At 38.0% G+C, this 22245-nt stretch overlaps 1 protein-coding gene across 3 annotated transcripts in view; it reads left to right on the top strand.

Moving 5' to 3' along the window:
- Positions 1-4091: 4091 nt before the first annotated feature.
- LOC127644749 (ceramide synthase 2-like) overlaps positions 4092-22245 on the top strand; it is a 39550-nt gene continuing 21396 nt past the window's right edge. The window contains exons 1-5 of one of the 3 annotated variants that reach the window (XM_052128107.1): positions 4151-4221; positions 4293-4603; positions 9758-9934; positions 13888-14005; positions 22152-22245. The exon at positions 22152-22245 is cut by the window's right edge and continues 25 nt beyond it. In XM_052128107.1, the coding sequence (XP_051984067.1) occupies positions 9762-9934; positions 13888-14005; positions 22152-22245 (385 nt within the window). In that variant the 5' untranslated portion in view covers positions 4151-4221; positions 4293-4603; positions 9758-9761. Of the gene's footprint in view, positions 4222-4292; positions 4604-4875; positions 5036-9757; positions 9935-13887; positions 14006-22151 lie in introns of those variants that run through there. The other 2 variants (XM_052128106.1, XM_052128105.1) reach the window with 2 other exon arrangements.

The raw sequence follows: 22245 nt of genomic DNA, 5'->3' as shown, positions 1-22245 counted from the left end.
CTACCGGTGACAATGAGCATTAGCCAACAAATCAATACAAGTGTTGGGTGTAATGGCACAATGTATTATAGGCCTATGTTTTATGTTTTGTTTGCTTATATAATATCTTCTGTATTACATAGTTGAGAACACTCTAGAAACTAGGGTGTCCCTGAAAATGGACTTTGGTGTAGTTACCACAAATGAGAAAACAAGATGTTAATAATTAGTCAAATATTTTCTAATTTTGCATAAAATCTCACCAATCAATTTCCACAAATAAATCAACCCAATGCGTCCTGAATTTAATTATCCATAGCAATAATCTCCTTATTCTGATAGTTGTAGTTATGAATAACAAACTTCATATTATGACCGGTTCTGTTAACAATAGAGATTAGATAAATCATTAAAATATTATAATAATTATAATAATAATAATAAAATTTATTTTTATATTGTGCCTTTAAAGGTAGCTTCTAAAGGTACATTTCAGGGTAAAAGCAAACTACAAAACCATATAAAAGATTAAATAAACAAAGTATAGGCCTATAATAAGGGTTGCAAAAAAGGAACAAGCTCTCAAAAAGAAACTGGATTCATCAGGGATTTTGGAGTGACCCGGTTAACATCATATTCATCCTCAGACTCATTAACAAAGCAGCAGACACACAAAAGAGTTCTGCTTCACTTCAACAGAACAAACACAAGAATGTGACAATCACAAGTTCATCAATGGTCCTCCGGGGGCAACGTACTGAGAATGTACAGCAAAAATGGAGGTTACAGTGAGGCACTTAACATGGAAGTCAATGGGGCCAATTTTTGGAGGGTTTTACAGCAGAAATGTGAAGCTTATCATTTTATAAAAGCACTTACATTAATTCCGTACATCAGTGGCGCCGCCAATTGACCAAAAGCCAAGGTATGCACAATGTTGTCTTTAAGAGTTTCAAAGTATTTTATTCAAGAGCCAGAAATAAAATAAAGCGTAAATAGTGCTTACATTTTTTTTCAATAACAGTAGTAATTGTACATAAGGTAAACGAGAGAAAAATACAACTACTTAAAAACAGGGGCTTGGCCAGAAGGGTGGCATGGGGTGGCATCTGCCACCCTAAAAAAGAGCTTTGCCACCCCAACTCGGACCCGCTTGCGTCCTGGAGATTTTGCACAATGGCTTAACCCATCCGCGTTGCATCATACACGGAGACCTTTTACCAAAAACCCTGTGTCATCTACCATCCAAAACACAAGTAAGAATGCCTGGCATGAGATCGGAGGTGAACGTGTGATTAAATCAGGTGACTGTCTGCCTCTTATCACAGTGTTGAGTGAACTTCCCCTTTTATCTGTCGCACATCTAGTGTGCACTAGTATGCACGCAGGTGAACATTTCCCCCACACGTGAGCAGATACGCGTTCAAGCTGACCTTTCACCTTAGACAGTGAACTTGGTAAAACAAAATAGAGAATAGGTCCACAGATTAATGCAATAGTGTAATTTATTGGGGCCAAAAAATGTCCCTCCAGGGGACTTCTGTTCAAGTAAGAACTAGGACATGGGGGTGTGGGTAAGACTGAGACTCCACACGGTGACAGATGGCAATAACATTGTGCATTAATAAACACCATGCATGCTAATAGATATCAATTTCACATTATCCCATGGTAGCCTGCTTCATAGACCATGCATGCCCAGTGGCACAATGCCCAAATAATAAATAAATCAAAAATGGTTTGTGCGACACTGATCTAAAGTCATCTTTTCTGTTCTTGGCTGCTGAATTGAGCTTAATTTGCCTCTGTTTTGGAGGTCCATTTCAGTCATTTCACCATTAAACCCTAAATTATTATTATTATAAACGTAACAGAATCGTTTGTTTGAATTGGTTCATTTTAATGCATCGGTCTGAAAGTCGAACCACCTCTCTTTTGCACTTTTGAGTTATAAATCGGTGTACTTGTTCATAAAGGGCAGTGGTGGCTCAGCGGTTAAGGCTCTGGGTTACTGACCAGAAGGTCTGAGGTCAGAGGTCGGAGGTCAGATGTTGGGACCTTGACCCTATCTGCTCCAGGGGTGCCGTATCATGGCTGACCCTGCACTTTGACCTCAGCTTAGCTGGGATATGTGAAAAAATAAAATGTCACTGTATATATACAAAAAATTTATGTTTTATATGCGACAATAGAAATAATTAAATTAATGGTTTAAATTGCCTGATTTATGACTAATGTACAAAAAAATGGGTCATTCCTGGGATTCGGTAATATTTCAGTCCCCCAGACTTTATGAAGTAGTGTTTCACTCAAATAAAATGTTGAAAGCTTTTTATAAGATGCTGATATGTCTGTTATGATGAATTAAAAGGATTATTGCATTAAAGAAAACCAAGCAATGTGTCATGTACCTGAGGCACGTCACTGAATTTCCACCTGGAAAAATACAAATACAAAAAGTGCACACTGTCTATAATCTTTGTCAGTAAAGATTCATTTGTGTTCCTTTGCTTAGAAAGATGTTTTCCCAAAAAATAAAATCATGATTTCTTTTTAATAAAAACCAGGCTATAAAGGTTTGTCCCTCAGTCTGTACTCAACCCCGTCACACCAACCTTTTTCAGTCCATAAACATTGTAGCTCCGCCCATATGTGACATCATAATCAGAGGTGACATCAATCAGCTGTCGTCAACAGTGTGGTGCAGAAACAGGTGAGAAATATCATAATCTGTATTAATATTTTAAAGTGTATAATAGTGAGATGGGTATGGTCAAGCTCAACAACTCAACCACGTCACATGAAATTAAGATATTAAATCAGTAATTCTTAATATTATATTTGAGTCCATAAATATATATATATATATATATATATATATATATATATATATATATATATATATATATATATAATGTATTAATATCATGCATGCTATGTAGCTAACTTTTTGTAGCTATAATCACATAAAAATAATAAAATTGACATACATTTTGTATTTGTAGTCATTCAATTTGTATGAGGGGCACATGAGCAGTAGGTAGATGTTTATTGAAAAAAATGTGTGTGGAATCATTTGCAAACCACATCCATTATGTCGGTGATGGGGTTTAGAAAAAAACAGGAAATAATAAAAGGGATTTGATGGCTGATGTGGGATAATATGATTTGTTGGAGGTTTAATATGTGCCTAATGTTGTGGAGTGTTCAGACAATTAATCAAATGTAGTCGGGGGAAAGAATTCCATGTCGAAATATCACAGAATCCCAGGAATGACCTGACAGGCCGTGTTGGAAAATAATTAATTACTAACTACTAATTACATCTACAGTGCAATTAGATGACTGCGTTAATTACTCTGTCTGAAAAGTAATCGCATTACTTATTACTAATTACTAATTACTTTCTAAAATCCTTATTAACCTTGACCTGATGTCAAATACAACGATTGACATGAAACAGTTCTTTTTAATTCTTTCAAATAAATCATATAAAATCTAATTAATTATTCATGAACTGGCCAAAGAATTTAAGGGGGCAGCGTTAAATTAGAAAACATACATATTAACATTAGACGTTACATTTTTTTTTATATATATATATGTATAGAATTGTTCTATAGTCTGTACAGTATGTAACACAATTACATTTGAAGTAACTGTAATTAAATTACTGAAAAGATTAAGAGTAATCCCTTACTTCACTTTTTTTTCAATGAAAAGTACTTTAATTACACTAATTAATTACTTAGTAATGCATTACACCCAAAACTGCCCACAAGTTACTAAAGACACAAAAATCTATTTGGTTGTAAGTATTTCCTCGTTTGAATCGGACACTACAGCATAATATTGTTGTTGTTTGTATTATCTGGTTTGACAAATCGACCATGAACTTTTAAAACATTTTACTTCAGTGAAACTTAGCAAGTAGGCTAACGTTGCTGATTGTGTTTATGTGACACATAAACACAATCAGGCAGTAAAAAACGACATTTATATTATTTTAACTCTTCCACACCCCAGTAGCACTTTTGAGCGGCAAGTCAAATGAATTGCTGAATCGGTTGTTAAAATGATTCACTAAAACGAGTCAAAAGAACCGATTCCCCAACCGTGTCTCTCGACACACCCACGAACATCAGTGTCTCGTGAACCGTTGACGGTCATCAGCAGAGAGAGACATCAGGAATATCAGCGGTTTGTTCTGAACATTTATCTGAAGATACGTACATGATTCAGGTTTGTTTTTTAGCCGATTATTTATTTATTTATTTATTTATGTATTTATTTTTTAATTATTTTTATTACAGCAACGCAACCCAGGAGGAAGAATAATGTATTTTAAATATTATATTAATAATTATTTATGCACGGCGATTGTATTGTGAGCAAGAGTCCGGATGCAAATACACGTGGACAATAATTTGCGCAAACCCGCTAATCTGAACTGCACACATCATCATCATCATCATACGGACTAATACACCAGCAGTCACCTTCATACATCCCAATCCCCTATTATACACTATTACACCATCATTCCGTATAATACGCCATTACACACATCATACACCATAATACATCCAACTGGACCTGTGAACTATTGTGGACATAGTTAAAGGTAATGGACGTTTTTAATGTTTCCTTATAATGTCTGTAATGCAATTAATATGTGTTATGCCACTAACCATGTTTGTTTCTTCTTTTAAAACAAGAATATATTGTTTAAGCAAAGGTATCTGCTGTCGTGTGATTTTTCAGACAGGTGTATCATGAGAAATATTTACCAAGAGAGATAACTGAAACCACAACAATAACAAAGTTTTATCTTGATGTACATGACGACTTCCTTTATGGCTCAATAAGTGTTTTTGACCATATCTAACTGTCATAGATATTTGAGGTGCAAATCTGCAATTATAGTACCATTTATTTTTTACATTTAGTACCACATTATTTGGTCAAATACCATGAAAATACCATGTTTTTGGGACATTTCCATTATAGTACCATGTTTTTGGGACATTTACCATGCTATTACCAATTTTTTTAGGCAAGTACCATGGAAGTACCATGCTTTTTTGCTCATGATCATGATAGTACCATGCTTTTGGTGTATTTACCATGGTTTTACCATTTTGGTCATGTACCATGGAAGTACCATGTTTTTGGAACTTTTACCATGGTAGTACGTTTGGTAGTATGTTTTTTTTGGGGGGTCATGTACAATAATAGTACCATGTTTGTTTTGTTTTTTACATTTACCATGCTAGTACCACATTTTTTGTTCTAGTACCGTGTTTGTTGGTCATTTACCATGGTAATACCACATTTTTGGTCATAGATCATGATTGTACCATGTTTTTGGTCATGTATCATGGAAGTACCTTGTTGTTTGGTCATGTATCATGGTAGTACCATGTTTTTTGGGACATTTACCATGGTAGTACCATGTTTTTGGTCATGTACCATGGAAGTACCTTGTTGTTTGGTCATGTATCATGGTAGTACCATGTTTTTTGGGACATTTACCATGGTAGTACCATGTTTTTTTGTCATTGACCATGGAAGTACCATGTTTTTTGGTCATGTACCATGGAAAGGCTATGTTTTTGGGACATTTACCATGGAAGTACCATGTTGTTTGGTCATGTATCATGGAAGTACCATGTTGTTTGGTCATTTACCATGGTAATACCACTTTTTTGGTCATAGATCATGATTGTACCATGTTTTTGGTCATGTACCATGGAAATGCTATGTTTTTGGGACATTTACCATGGTAGTACCATGTTTTTTTGGTCATGTACAATAATAATAATACCATTTTTGTTTTGTTTTTACATTTACCATGCTAGTACCACATAGTTTTGGTCTAGTACCATGGAAGTACCATGTTATTTGGTCATTTACCATGGTAGTACCACATTTTGGGGGCATTTACCATGATTATACCATGTTTTTTGGGTCATGTACCATGGAAATACTAGGTTTTTGGGACATTTAACATGGTAGTACCATGTTTTTTGGTCAAGTACCATGCTTGTACCATGTTTTTTTGGCATGGATCATGATTGTACTGTAACGGGAGCCAACTGGTACCTGATAGCTGTGCAGTGTGTGTGTATACCTCACTCCCCTGGCCTCAAGAGGCACACCAGCGACTGACGCTAGAGGCTGTAGCCTTTAGCCTCCTCATTAGCGTGCCCGTCTCCCATGCCGGTTTGAATCCCGTTCGGTTCAGTGCCATGTTTTTTGGTCATGTACCATGGAAGTACCATGTGTTTGGGACATTTATGGTAGTACCAGAGTTTGAAATTAACACCGGCCAACCAGCCAAATGCAGGTAAAATTTGTCCGTGGCAGGTTACTCTGTCACTCATAATAGTCACTTTGGCGAGTTACATTTTTTTCTGTGTTTTTCCTGCATTGGAAATAAAAACCAAGCCAGGAGGTCAAAAGAACTGCCTACAGAGCTCCGAGACAGGATTGTGTTCTGGCACAGATCTAGGGAAGGCTCCCAAATAAATGTGGCTGCATTGAAGGTTCCCAAGAGTACAGTGGCCTCCATAATTCTTAAATGGAAAAAGTTTGGAGCAACCAGGACTCTTCCTTCAGCTGGCCGCCCAGCCAAACTAAGCAATCGGGGGAGAAGGGCCTTAGTAAGAGAGGTGACCAAGAACCCGATGGTCACTCTGGTTGAGCTCCAGAGATCATGTTTGGAGATGGAACAAACTTACAGAAAGACAACCATCACTGCAACACTCCACTGATTTGGGCTTTATGGCAGAGTGGCCAGACAGAAGCCTCTCCTCAGTGCAAAACACATTAGAGCCCGCATGGAATTTGCAACTGTGGAATAAGACTTGAGAAACAAGATTCTCCGGTCTGATGAAATGAAGATTGTACTGTTTGGCCTCAGATTCGAGCATTATGACTGGAGGAAACCAGGCACTGCTTATCACCTGCACAGTACCATTCCAACGGTGAAGCATGGTGGTGGTTGCATCATGCTGTGGGGGTATTTTTCAGTGGCAGGGACTGGGGGACTGGTCAGGGTTGAAGGAAAGCTGAATGCAGCAAAATACCAGAGATATCCTTAATGAAAACCTGCTCCAGAGCGCACAGGACCTCAGACTGGGCCAGAGGTTCACCTTCCAACAGGAGAATAACCCAAAGCACACAGCCGAGACAACGCAAGAGTGGCTTAGGGACAACTCTGTGAATGTCCTTGAGTGACCCGGCCATGTTTTACCATGGTAGTACTATATTTCTGGGTATGTTCCATAGACTGTAAAAAAAGATGGACGACGCCCCTTCGCTCTCCATTGGTGAGAACTGAAGCCACCAGTGTCCCGATATGGCGCTGACATCTTGGGACATGAGTCTGCGCAGTTGCAATTTCGGGACCAGACCTGCGCAGTAGTGAGCAGGAAGTAAAGCCGCAAAATCAAGGCCCCGCCCTCACTCTCGCTGAATCAATCGCAAGGACACGCCCCTGCACTTTTGACTTTTGAATTATGATGGTGTGAAATAATGAATTATAGAAATTTAGATATTAAATTTAAAGCTCCAATCTCCTCAGTCCTCCGAAGATCCCGAAAAAAAGTCAGTTGGTGCTTCAGTGACTACTTCGCTCAGAGATCCTGTCAATCACAGCTGTCAATCATGATGTCACAGCACCGTTTTTATAGCATCAAATAACTTATTTTGAAAACAAACACTTGAAATGACATCAACGTGATAGAAACGACAGTAAATGACAGAAACTATCTTTGGAAAAAAGATATGTGAAGTGTAATTGAATTGTTTAGTTGGTCTCACGTCCCGTTGAATAAAATGGGGAGGCGGGGTTTATGACCTATACTAGGACCAGTCACCGGGGGGCGATCGAGACGTTTTGGCTTCACTTTTGAGGGCTTGTGCAGCACACTTGGTATGTACCGTACCATAAGAGTACTATGTTTTTTGGTCATGAAGCATGATGGTATCATGGGGTTTTTGGTAAATACTGTAGTAATACCATTATTTTGGGACATTTACCATGAGAGAACAATGTTTTACTGTGGTATTACTATGTTTTTGGCATTTACCAGAATGTTTTTTTCTTCATGAACCATGATAGTGCCATGTTGTTTTTGTTGTGTGCCATAGTACTACAAAGTTTTTTGGTTTTTATTTTATTTACCATGATAGTGCAATGATGTTTTGGTAATGTACTGTGGTAATACCTTATTTTTAGGACATTTACCATGAGAGTACAATGTTTTATCATGGTAGTACTATGATTTTGGGTATGTACGATAATAGTACCATGCTTTTTTTGGTAATGAACCATAGTACTATAGTGTTTTTTTTTTTGTGTACCATGACAGTACCATGTTTGTTTTACTTTTACCATGCTAGAACAATGTTTTTTGGTCAAGTATCATGCTAATGCAATTTTATTTTTCTAGTTGTGCTCAGTTCTAAAATATTTCATTGGCTAGAAATGACTCTTTGTTAAACTGCTTGCAAAAGACCATTGATGGTCTTAATGGCAAAATTAAAACACGTATTATATAATTGTTATAATTGTTTAAATCGAGTTGTTCCAAAGATTAGATCCTGATATACAAACTGAAAACCACTCCAATATCTATAAATACTGTATCTATAACTGTAATCTATCATGAATATGTACTGTTTAGGAAGGGTTTGGGAGTAACGGAATAAATGTAACAGGATTACATATTTAAAATAAAAAATATAAGTAACTGTATTCCACTACAGTTAAAATTTAGATAATTGGTCATTAGAATACAGTTACATTCAAAAAGTATTTTGATTACTGAAGAGATTACTTTGCATTTTATTGTCATTTATTTCATTTAATATTTAGTGCTTTCAGATGGAAAACATTTATACATATAAATGATGCGATCCAAAGCGCATTTGATCAGCGGTGAAACACTTTCTTATGATGTGTTACATTCATACGAGCAGACAGAGAAGTACGTTTGAAGTAAGTTTGGAGCACAAGAAATAGAAATAAACCTTGTGTAAATTGTTAGCTTTACGCTAAGCTAAAATGCTATTTCTAGCCATTTTACATGCACATGTTACCAGACACGATCATATTTATTATCAAGAAAATTCACGTTGGATCATAATTTCTTTTTTTCTAGTAAGACCTTTTATAATAGGGCAAAAATCGTATTCTTGATAATAGAATAAAATATCTAAAAATACTTAAAACAAGATCGATGTTGACTGACACTGACATTCTGCATAACATCTTTATTTTGTTTTCCAAAGAAAGTAAGTCACACAAGTTAGGAACATCATAATGAAAGAATTTCAGTAATCTTTGGGTGAACTGTCACATTAATTGAATATCCATTGAACAACCCCCCCCATACCAACAATGTAATGCAATAATAGTATTAAAATGTTACAAGTAAAATACTGAACAACAGAATAGATTCTCATTACCGAAACAATTATACAAATGTTGCGGTAATGATTAAGTGTGTTGCGGTAATGAGGTTACCCAATACAAAAACCCTGATAATAGGGGCAACCATTACAAGTGAGCAAAAATGATTGCTTCATCATACAGAGGTATGTTATTAAATCTATTGTTTAACAAGTGTAGCATCCGTTGCGGTAATGAGAATTTAACCAGAAAGTGTATTACAAATAAAACAACATCCTTTGTAATCTTTATGTCCAAGATGGAGCACATGTACATTATATTGTTTTATTATTATTTTTGTCTATTGTCTATTGTCAGCTTAATGATGGAGTGGATCAACGATTGGCTCTGGAAGCAAGAATACTGGCTTCCTCCTGGGATCAGCTGGGAGGATATGGAAAAGATGGAGGGATTTCAGCAGCCTCTCCCGCGGGATCTGCTCATCTCTCTGCCGTTAGCTCTGGGATTCATCATGCTTCGTTATGCATTTGAGAGGTGACTGGTCATTTTATCATGTTCAGAAGGATTTTAACGGGGTAGTTCACCCAAAAATTAAAATGATCTAATCGTTTACTTTCTTTCTCCTGCAGAAAACAAATTAAGATTTTTAAAAGAATATTGTCTGTTTAATGCAAGTGAATGGGTACCAGCATTTTGATGCACTGAAAAGTTTATAAAGACAGCTTAAAAGCAATCCAAATGACTCCAGTGTTTTAATCGATATCTTCAGAAGCGATATGATAAGTGTGGGTGAGAAACAGATCAATATTTAAAGGGATAGTTCACCCAAATATGAACACTGAAATGTATTTGTGTAGCGCTTTTCAAAACTTGAACCGTTGTTTTAAAGCAGCTGTACATGAAAGAAAATTAGAGAAGCGTTTCTTGTTCCAGCAGACCTAACTTAAGCAACATAACTATGTATTGAGGGAAAAATAGGTGTATGCCTGGCAGAATAGATAAGTCTTAAACTGAGAGAGTGTGTGTCTGAGTCCCGAACACTGCTAGGAAGACTATTCCATAATTTAGGAGCCAAATATGAAAACGATCTCTCTCCTTTTCTGGATTTTTGTATTCTCGGTATTGTTAACAGGCCGTACTTTTGCGATCATAGTGAGTGTGATGGATTATAGCATGATAGAAGGTCACTTAAGTACTTTGGAGCTAGACCATTCAAAGCTTTGTAAGTAATTAACAGATTTATTAAATTAATATGAACTTTAACAGGTAGTCAATGTAACGATGATAAAATGGGGCTGATATGATCATAATTCTTGGTTGTAGTGAGCACTCTAGCTGCTGCATTTTGAACCAAATGAAGTTTATTTGTTAAACCTGCAGGACATCCACCTAGTAATGCATTGCAATAACCTAGTCTTGAGGTCATGAATGCATTCATTCGTTTTTTGGCGTCAAAAACAGATAGCATGTTTCATTACTTAGCGGTATTTATAAGGTGGAAGAATGCAGTACTACAAATATTGGAAATGTATTTTTCAAATGTTAGATAGCTATTAAATATAACACCTGCATTATTTGCTGTAGAAGTTGATGTTACAGTACATCCATCAAGATTCAGAATATATTTTAGCGTCTTAATTTTTTAGGTTCAATAATTAGTACCCCTGTTTTATTGGAATTGAGTAGAAGGAAATTTCTAGCCATCCACTCTTTGATATCATTTATATACTCTGTTCATTTGAATTTTCATCGGATTTCAAAGATATATGAAGTTGGATATTGTCGGGATAACAGTGAAAACTAATTCCATGGTCCCTAATAATGTCTTCCAGGGGGAGCATAGGCCTATATAGGGGAAAAAGTAGAGGCCCTAAAACTGATCCCTGTGGCACTCCATAACTTTTATTTTAACCTGACAGTTCCTTGTTTACACAAAGACAATGTTGTAGCTGTCAGAGAGATGGGACCTAAACATAGTTGGGAGGACACTACCTTTTCTAGCATTTTTGACATAAATGGGTATGTAGGACTTGCTTTCTTCACCAGAACACATTTGAAGAAAAACAGAAAATATCTTAGCTCAGTAGGTCCTTAAACTGCTTGGACTCCACCCTCTCTTGAAGCTTACCCTCACGTTGGATTATAGTTAAAAAGTACTTACATTTTGATATTTTTCACACCAAAAGTGATCGTATCGCTTTAGAAGACAATAGTTTAACCACTGGAGTTAAATGGATGATTTTTATGCTGATTGTCTGTGATTTTTGGAGCTTCAAAAGAGAAATCTCCATTCACTTGCATTGTAAGGACCTACTGAGCTAAGATATTTTTATGTTTTATGCGAGTAAACAATGAGAGAATTTTCATTTTTGGGTAACCTATCCTTTTGAGACCTTTTTTTACTATAAATTCTCCTCCCTGCCAGTAGGTGGCGATATGCAAAAATAATGTAAATCGCTCAAAACAAAAGAAGAAGCATGTGAAAGTGAAATTGGAGATTTATAGTAAAATGTGGCTATAGTTTTTGAAACATTGAGTATTTTAATGTAAAAAAAAGTTGACCACAGTTCACTTCCAATTGTAAGTGCCTCACTGTAACAAATGTATAATTCTTTTGTAGTGTTTGCATAGGCCAGCATGAAATATAATTTATTATTGCTCATATTGCTTATTATTATATTTTTCCCCAACACATTGCCTTGGAACACGCCCTGCACCATTTTTACTACGGTCTTGAAAAATACCTCAAATTCTTTAGAAAATGTAAAAATCTTCTTCTACTTTAATATGCATGCATAAATCTGCTTTACCAAGCTGTTTCGCCTCCATATGAAATCTCTTTGTTTAGTTTTGTGCGTTTGGCATCTGCTGTCAAGTAACTTTACTCGCTGTCTTTGTGAAAGGTGACCTGGCTGTCAGAGAGTCATGCGTGAAGCAGGTGTGTTTTTGTGTATTGTGTTAGCGCACCTGAGTGATCACATAAGAGGTAGTGGATACAGGATGGGAGGGGTACACTAAAGCAACAAACTGCAGGAGGCAAACACATCACGTGTGTTTGACATGGTTGCTGCGGCAGCTTATCACTATAACAACAAAAAGATTTGTCAGATGATGCTTTGACCCCTCTGGCCTATGTTTGGTCCCATATCATCTTTCAACAGTCTAATTAAAGTCAAACAATGCATATTCATATGCAAAGACAATGTTACACAAAAAATGACATATCTTGCTCTGTAGGACCTCAATTTCGTCTTCTGGAAGGCAGTAGCATTGAATGAAGAGCGACTTTAGCTTAAAATAAAACTAAACTTTATGGGACTTATTTTAAGAGTGCTAGCGTTAAGTGCAGTGCTATGCCATAAATCATAAGTGCAAAGGCAATGGGCATGAACATTACGTTATTTTGCTTTTTTGAGCAAGCATGTGCTAAGTCTATGCGCAAGTGGGCTGGCGAAATCGCGCATGCTTAGTGCTAATGGGCTGGGTCAAGTGCAATTTAATTGTGAGGTTCGTTTCTGGTTATTTCAGTGTCTGCGTCCTATTATATAAATTCCCTCCAGTGTAATAAACAAAGACAGCACGTTCATTAAAAGGTTGGTAGTGTAAATCATCCATATGCAATGAATTAGAAGAATAGAAATATAGACTTACGTTCTTTTCTTCATTAACAATGTCCTTGATAGTCCTTCTAACTAAACGAAAATATAACCAGGCAATTATTGAGTCTAATTACATGCACTACTTAAATAATTTCAGCTGTACACCCTAATGACAATAGCCAAATCAAACTGTTCATGTGTTAAACTTGCTATAGTTTACTTCCACGTTGCTGCTTCATCAAATAACACTGTCAAATGTAAATCAATCACTGAAACATCAGCGCCACCTTGAGTAACATATAGCATATATAATACTGTATGTGTAAACTCACATATGGAATACACAGAACATATATGTGATATAGTAGTCATTTGTATGAATATATAACTCATTTGTCTTGCAATAAACAAATAAATATATATCCTGTGATAGTAAACTTGCATAGACGTGAAGTAATCATAAAAATATTATTTATGTAAGCGCAAAAATAAAAATTGACACTATTACATATCTCAGGTCTTTAATGGTCCTTTAAACTTTTGGTAATTAAGCAGTTGAAGCAGTTTATTTTTTCTGCTATTCATAAGACTAAGGTTGAGGAATACTAAAGAGGTGTGGGCATAACTCCAAAAAATGGATGAGGTACAGGGGCTGGAATGAGGTCCCATGCACTAAATACCTGAGGAATGCATTAAATGCATTAAAATGAATAAAAAAAGAGCAATATTGTATAATGTACAATTCACCAAGGGCCAAATACAGTTTTTTCAGTGTGTGAGGTTGTCTGCACAGTTCACTTTAAGTAAAAACCTTACAACAACAACAACAAAAGACAGTGACTAAATACTTCCTGTCCTGAAACCTTTATTTCCTGTTTTTCCATGCAGAGGTGTAGCACGTCCTCTGAGCAGAGCTTTAGGAGTTAAAGATCGAGTTTGTTTGAAAGTCATTACTGCCCCAAATCTGGAGGCCTTTTACACTAAAAACAGCAGACAACCAACACAGGTGAGTACACGCATGCGCATGCGCACACACACACACACGCGCGCACGGACGCACACACACACACATACATACATGCACACACACACACATACATACATACACACACACATACATACAAACACACACACACACTCATTCACTCACTCACACACACACACTCTCACACACACACACACACACACACACACACACACACACACACACATACAAACAAACACACACACATACATACACACACACATACAAACACACACACATACATACACACACACACACTCATTCATTCACTCACTCACTCACACACTCATTCACTCTCACACACATACACACACACACACACACACACTCATTCACTCACTCACACACAAACTCACACACATACATACAAACACACACACATACATACAAACACACACACATACATACATACATACACACATACACACACACAAACACACACACACACACACACACACTCATTCACTCACTCACACACACACACACACATACATACACACACATACATACAAACACACTCACACACATACACACACACACACACACACACACACACACACATACACACATTACCTTTAAATTGATATCATTTTTGCTTTTGAGGGCATCACCAATAGGTTTATCTCACTTCTGGGGCCAATTTTGTCCCTCAAGAATAGCCAAGTAAATCCACACACATACATACACACCCGCAACTCATACAAACACACATGCCTACAAAAACCCAGGTGTACATATGCAAACATATGGATCTGAGAGATTATTTATCAACCCTTGTTGTTTTTGCATCGTACCTTCCTGGAAAATCTATAATCCCTTGCAAATGAGGGTGTAGATGTCAAACCACATACAGGAAGATGATTAAGCTTTTTAACTGGCACCTGAAGGGTTAAATGATAATCCTGAACAAGTCAACAGAAAATCTAGATACAACTTTAGCCTGATTATTATTGGCTGGTATTATTTCAGGGAACCTTAAAATGTGCTTCATGTGGTAATATCAAAAGGAACTAGTTTTATTCAAGTAAATAATATTATGTAATATGACATAACATAGTCAACCTGACAACATTAGTTTACTGTCTGATCAAGTAAAAGCATCATGGTTACTAACGTAACCTCCGTTCCCTGATGGAGGGAACAAGATGTTGTGTCGATGTAGTGACACTAGGGGTCACTCCTGGGAGCCCCAGACATGCCAATGAAAATGTGGAATTTGCATGCCACTCCCCGGACATACAGGTATAAAAGGAGCTGGAATGCAAACACTCGTTAAGGTTTTGCACAGATAAGTTTTCGGCCATTTCAGCAGGTAGTTCAATGTTGTGGCAGCGACCGCAACCAGGAATAACACAAACAAAAAGGCACCTTGAAAAATACGCTTTCGTAAGTGTCACGACTGGCTCGTTACAAGCCGCAACATAAAAAGGGGAGTCTGACAACAGGTCTTAGTAAACTCAAAAGAGAATGGTTTTATTGTCAGTAAGCATAAACCACCACAACCATGGATGGTAACATGGGTCTAGGGTTAACAAAGGGAAAACACAGCATTAACAAATAATATAATTATTCAATACTTTACGCTACACGGTAAGAAAAGCATGAAGATAAATTGAAGAGGTCTCACTGGGCCAGCCACTCCTAAGACATGGAGCTATCCCAATCAGCCCTTGAGCAAATTACACACAGCATTTTATAGCGATACTAATTATCAATTAGTAAGGGGAGAACCAATTAAATCACACGACTCAGGGACGTCACAGTAAGTGCCACTCTTTTAGTAGGAAAATTATCTTTTTTTTAGAAAATACACTCTTTAAAAAGTTTTCGAATCTGACAAAGGTGTTCAGACCACGAAGAACTATATAGGACCACATCATCGAGGTACGCTTCACATCCTTTTAGTCCGGCCAACACGTGATTGATCAGCCGCTGAAACGTAGCGGGAGCATTTCTTACCCCGAAAGGCATAACAGTGTATTGCAGGAAGTTATCGGGTGTAACAAATGCAGAAAGTTCCTTAGCGCGAGATGTTAGAGGAACTTGCCAGTATCCTTTCAGAAGATCAAATTTGCTGATGAATTGTGCAGAGCCAACACGGTCAACACAATCATCGATTCTAGGCAAAGGATAACAGTCAGGTTTTGTTAAGGCATTTAGCTTCCTGTAGTCAGTACAAAAACGATCACGAATTATCAGGCTTGCTCACTAAAATACACGGAGAGCTCCAAGAACTAAAACTGGGCTCTGCGAAGTTATGAGCAAGTAAATACTCCACTTCTTTTTGGAGTAATTTTCTTTTGATAGGATTTACCCGATATGCATGTTGCTTTACTGGTTGAGCTACACCAACATCAATGTCATGCTCAACGGCGTGAGTTCGAGTCGGAACATCAGAAAAGAGAGAGAGAAACGAACTTACCAACTTTATTATATCGGTCTTCTCTGATTCGGACAGATGAGACAAATGGTAAGCAAAATTAGCAAGGATTTCCGAGTTATTAAGTCGTCCTTCCACTTCTCCCGAGAAGGACCTTTCGTCTCCTCTGGACTGTCAGCAACCTCTTCAGTTGTTTCTAAAACACTTGGCTCAACCATTTCAGTAGTTGTTACCATAACAACAGACAAATAGGGTACGGGATTCACGTACGGTTTCAATAAATTAATGTGACAAACCTGTATTTTCTTTCGCCGTTCTGGCGTGTTTAACACATAGTTATTATTGGAGAGGCACTTCGCAATCGTATAGGGTCCAGCAAACCTAGCCTGAAAAGGACTTGTCAACACAGGTAACAATGCCAGCACTTGATCACCAGTTTGAAATTTTCTGGACTTTACTTTGCGATCAAACAACCTCTGCATTTTCAGCTTGAGACTTACCTAGTTTTCAGTAGAGCAATAGCTCTGGCTTCATAGAGTCGATACCGAAAACTACTTACGTAATCTAAAACGTTTTCGGGAGGTTCGGAAGTTGTCCACTCATCTGCCAAGACAGCAATAGGACCCTTAACAATGTGTCCAAACACTAACTCATTAGGGCTAAAGCCTACGCTCTCTTGTACGACCTCACGAATAGACAGTAACAACCACGGAAGTCCTTCCTCCCAGTCACAATCCAGTTCAACACAATAAGATCTCAAAAGTGACTTAAGAGTCTGATGGAATCTCTCTAGCGCTCCCTGACTCTGAGGGTGATAAGCACTTGCGATATTGTGTTTGATTTTTAGTTGTCGCATAACTTTAGAAAAGTGTCGAGACATGAAGTTCGAGCCTTGATCAGATTGTATAATTTTTGGAATGCCAAAAATAGACATGAAACTTGATAAAGCCTTTAGAATAGCTCTAGTAGTAATCGATCTAAGAGGATAAGCTGCAGGATAACGTGTAGACTGACACATTACCGTAAGTAAATAAGCATTTCCACTCTTAGATCGTGGTAAAGGACCAACACAATCGATAATCAAGTGTTCGAAAGGGGTGGTAACTGCAGCAATAGGCTGTAAAGGAGCTGGTGGAACTTTTTGATTCGGCTTTCCAGTCATTTGACAAGTATGGCATGATCGAACGTAGTTACCCACATCTCTCTTGATTCTAGGCCAATAAAATTTCCTTAGAACTCTATCACAGGTTTTTCGTACCCCCATGTGACCAGCAATGCCTTGGTGTGATAGCTGTAAGATGGGTTGGCGAAAACTAAGAGGAACTACAATTTGGATCCTCGGTTCGAGTGAAAAATCAGAGCTCATAGGTTGATGTTTACACAGCAAACCATCTTGGAGAAAATAGAAAGGAGATGACGTTTTATCCCCCACTTCTCGGATTAAAGAGAATAATTCCGAAGTGTATCATCTGACTGCTGCGCTTTAATAAGGTCATCTCGAGTCACACTATAAAGTGGAGACAAAGAACAAGTGTCAACATGGTCATCACCAATACACAGACTTTCAAATATGGAATCGGACTTATCCATCTTACGATCCACAACAGACTGCAACTCATTCTTAGAGACCACATTTTCAGCTTCAGGACACACTGTACTAAGTTCTGGCTGAGAATCATTTTCAGAAACCATAAAAGTATCAGAAAGAACACTTTCCACTTCATCTGGCATATTTTTATTTGCCATCGCTCGAGTTATTGCACAGGCGGAAATAAATCAGGACGGTCAGAAGACGCAACCCACTTCTCTACAGTAGAACCTACTATGGGTGGAACACCAGCATCCATCTTTTCCCAGACCTTTCCCCGGCTAAATCATTTCCGAGTATAAACGTGACTCCAGGAACAGGAAGCATCTCACGAACTCCAACTACTACATCGCCTGAGACTAGTTTGGAATTTAAGTGAATGCGGTGTAGAGGAACTTCCATGAACCCCATCTCTAGCCCTCTCACCAATACATGTGTCCCTGTAGCAGTACGTTCAGACAAAGACAAAAGTCCTTTCGACAAAAAGGATTGCGCTGCACCAGTATCTCTGAGAATACGTACCGGCACAGTCTCCTCAGAATTAGGCAACGACACAGTCCCTTCAGAGAGGAATGGTGAAAAATCAGAGTCATTTTTAACATTCTTCACATCCACCTGTTCAACATCCACCTGTTCGACCTGCTTATTTACTTGACCAGTAGGTTTCCTACCTGACGTGGAAATTAAACCAACAGGTTTAGCAGCTTTCTCTTTCTTTTTGAGAATAATACAGTCCGAAATTTTATGTCCTGCCTTTTTACAATAAAAGCAAACTAACTCACCTTTTGTGCGTGTAGCTGAGGTATTGTCAGCAGAATTTGACGCAACATTCACAAGCCTTTTATTTTTAGCAGAGACACTCGATCTAGACCTACTCTGATCTGAGTGACTGACAAAAATGTGATGGGTGAGGACAAATTCATCTGCCATTAGAGCAGCATCTGATAATGTACTTACTTTATGTTCATTTAGGTACATGGCGACGGATCTTGGAACACAGTTTTTAAACTCTTCCAACAGAATTAGTTCTCGAAGCTGTTCTTTAGTGTTTACCTTTACTGAGGCACACCAGCGGTCAAACAGATTCTCTTTCTCTCTAGCGAATTCTAGATAAGAACACTGCTCAGGTTTAAAATTGCTCCTAAATTTCTGACGGTATGCTTCAGGTGCCAATTCATAAGCATGTAAAATAGTGGACTTAACGACTTCATACTCACTACTCTGTTCTATAGTCAGCGCTGAATACACCTCTTGTGCTCTCCCGACTAAAACACATTGCAACAGCAACGTCCAAAATTCTTTAGGCCATTTTAAAGACTGTGCAACACGCTCAAAATGTTGGAAATATTTCTCTACTTCCTTCTCTAAGAACGGCGGCACTAGTCTAATGTTTTTGTAAACATCAAACACAGGTGTCGCGAGCACTGGTTCAACGTGAAGTGGAGCTTCAACAGTTTGTGCATTCAGCTCTAACTCAAGTTTCCTCAGCTGAAACGATCTTTCTTCCCTTTCCTTCTCAAACTGTAACTCCAGCTTACGTAATTCTAAATTCTGTTGTAACTTCTTTATTTCAAAATCATTTTCTAGCTCTTTCTCCTTCAGTGCACACGCGTCACGCTGGCGCGAAGTTTATCCGCATCAACACACAACTGCTTCTCTAGCAAAGACATTTCTCCAAACTTTGCATTTAAACTGTCCGTGTCAGAAGGAGGAGAGACTACAGTCTCTTCAGAATGAATAAGTTGAGACCTTACCTCTAAAATACCCCGCTCGGAAAGTCGCTTTTCACAGTTTCCATCAGAGTTTCCTTACGTCTCTTATCACTACTGGTTACCTCCACATCAAAGTGTTCGGCAATCTGCAACAGCTCTTCCTTCGTACATTTCTCCATTAAGATTTCCGAAGGAAATATGAAGAAATCTTCAATTACTGACGACATTTCTGCAAACGAAAACAAACAGAGCAAACACAAACACAACAGCAGTACAGACGCGCGTGAGACGCTGTTAAACTAGAGCTTAGAAACTACAAATCCCGTCGGCCACTTCGCCAGGAATCGTCACATACACGCTCCGGTGCGAACCCCACCTTAGTTAATGGATAAACAAAGACTTGCCACAAGTCATTCCCGAAATTATCTATTTATCCGGCAGGTATCAGAAACAGATACGGAGACTATAACACAGTGTCACCTTAAATGAATATGAGATTCCAGTTCCTACCTATAATCAGAACTAACTAAACCTTCCTGCTCTTCAAAGGTGTACCGGACTCGGGCGGCATTAAACGCTGAACTCGAAGACAATTGGTATTTCAAACCAAAAGCCCGAAGCGTACCCCGACAGAGATTTAAAACCTCCATCCAGAATAACCTTCAAAAATAAGAAAGGCAAAATAACAAAGAAAATAACAAACAGTGCCACGATGGAAGGATTTTAAATCCAGCTGAGACACACTAACTCACTGAAATCTCCTCATTTACAGGTGAACACGCTGAAAACATTACGCATTTACTTACTCGTGTAGCATCCCGGACGAGCCCCCAATTTTTATGTCACGACTGGCTCGTTACAAGCCGCAACATAAAAAGGGGAGTCTGACAACAGGTCTTAGTAAACTCAAAAGAGAATGGTTTTATTGTCAGTAAGCATAAACCACCACAACCATGGATGGTAACATGGGTCTAGGGTTAACAAAGGGAAAACACAGCATTAACAAATAATATAATTATTCAATACTTTACGCTACACGGTAAGAAAAGCATGAAGATAAATTGAAGAGGTCTCACTGGGCCAGCCACTCCTAAGACATGGAGCTATCCCAATCAGCCCTTGAGCAAATTACACACAGCATTTTATAGCGATACTAATTATCAATTAGTAAGGGGAGAACCAATTAAATCACACGACTCAGGGACGTCACAGTAAGTGCCACTCTTTTAGTAGGAAAATTATCTTTTTTTAGAAAATACACTCTTTTCGCTGCTGAAGCACCCAGAGGTGCTTCTCTGCACAACACCAGTGCGAGAGGGGGAGAACTGCTGCAATACGCCATAGAAACCAAGAGTCATTTTATTGTTATAGAGTCATTATAGAGTCATTATACATAACTGTAATCAGAAGGTCGCTGGTTCGATCCCCACATCCACCACCATTGTGTCCTTGAGCAAGACACTTAACTCCAGGTTGCTCCGGGGGGATTGTCCCTATATTAAGTGCACTGTAAGTCGCTTTGGATAAAAGCGTCTGCCAAATGCATTCATGTAAATGTAAATATATTGACGTATATATACACGTATGTGCGGGGGAGTGGCATGCAAATTCCACTCACCAATTTTCATCGCCCTTTTCTCAAAGATCAGAGATGTCTGAGGCTCCCAGGAGTGACCCCTAGTGTCACTACATCGACACAACGTCGCGTGAGCGACAGAAGGAGAACTGCATGTTGTTACATTTCACTATGCAAAATTCAGCTTTAGTCTAAAACCTACTTCATTTACAATAAAATTCACATAAATCTCACATTTAGTGTTGTAAAGCCATAAAGTGAAGGAAATACACAACATGTATTTTATACAGCGAGAGGAAGCCACCCAAACAATGTGTTTGAAACCTGATGTTGTTGACATTTATTTATAAGTGGTAGCCTATTACGTCATTACGCCTATTACGTTTATCGCTGCATAAAGTGTGCCCTCCAAGCATGACAACTCACTACACTTACAATGGAAGTCTATGGGGTAAGTGTACCGGAAGGTTTAAAAGCTAAAATGTTAAGCTTGTATTTTTATTTAGGTACTTATATGAAATGTTTAATTTAGAAAATGTGATATATGAGCTGTAAAGTTGTCTAAATTGTCCTTTTGAGGTTGGACTACTTCTCTAGGCAGATGAACTTCTGGTTATGAGTTACTGGTGTAATTACTGAGGGTGGGTCCATGTAGAGTAAACAGTGCTATGTGGATTTTAACGTACCTTTTGGCCTTATGCTAACATTTTTACGTTGTGTAAATACTTTTAAAATAGTATAATAGAGCGTTTATTTGTGGCGCTGTACACTTCCCCCATAGACTTCCATTAAAAGTGTATTAACACACAGTGCATGTTTTTTACAGGAATATATGTTTAATGAACCTTCATTGTCATTTAATGCATTTCTAGAATGAGATTGCCAGCCTCGTGAACCAGAGCAACTTGACTTATAGGCAGGTTGAGACCTGGTTCCGTAACCGTAGAAACCAGGATCGGCCGAGCA

Source organism: Xyrauchen texanus, chromosome 6 (assembly GCF_025860055.1).
Source record: "Xyrauchen texanus isolate HMW12.3.18 chromosome 6, RBS_HiC_50CHRs, whole genome shotgun sequence".
Taxonomy (NCBI): Eukaryota; Metazoa; Chordata; class Actinopteri; order Cypriniformes; family Catostomidae; genus Xyrauchen; species Xyrauchen texanus.
The sequence above is the reverse complement of the archived record's forward strand: the minus strand, read 5'-3'. Positions and strand labels throughout refer to the sequence as shown.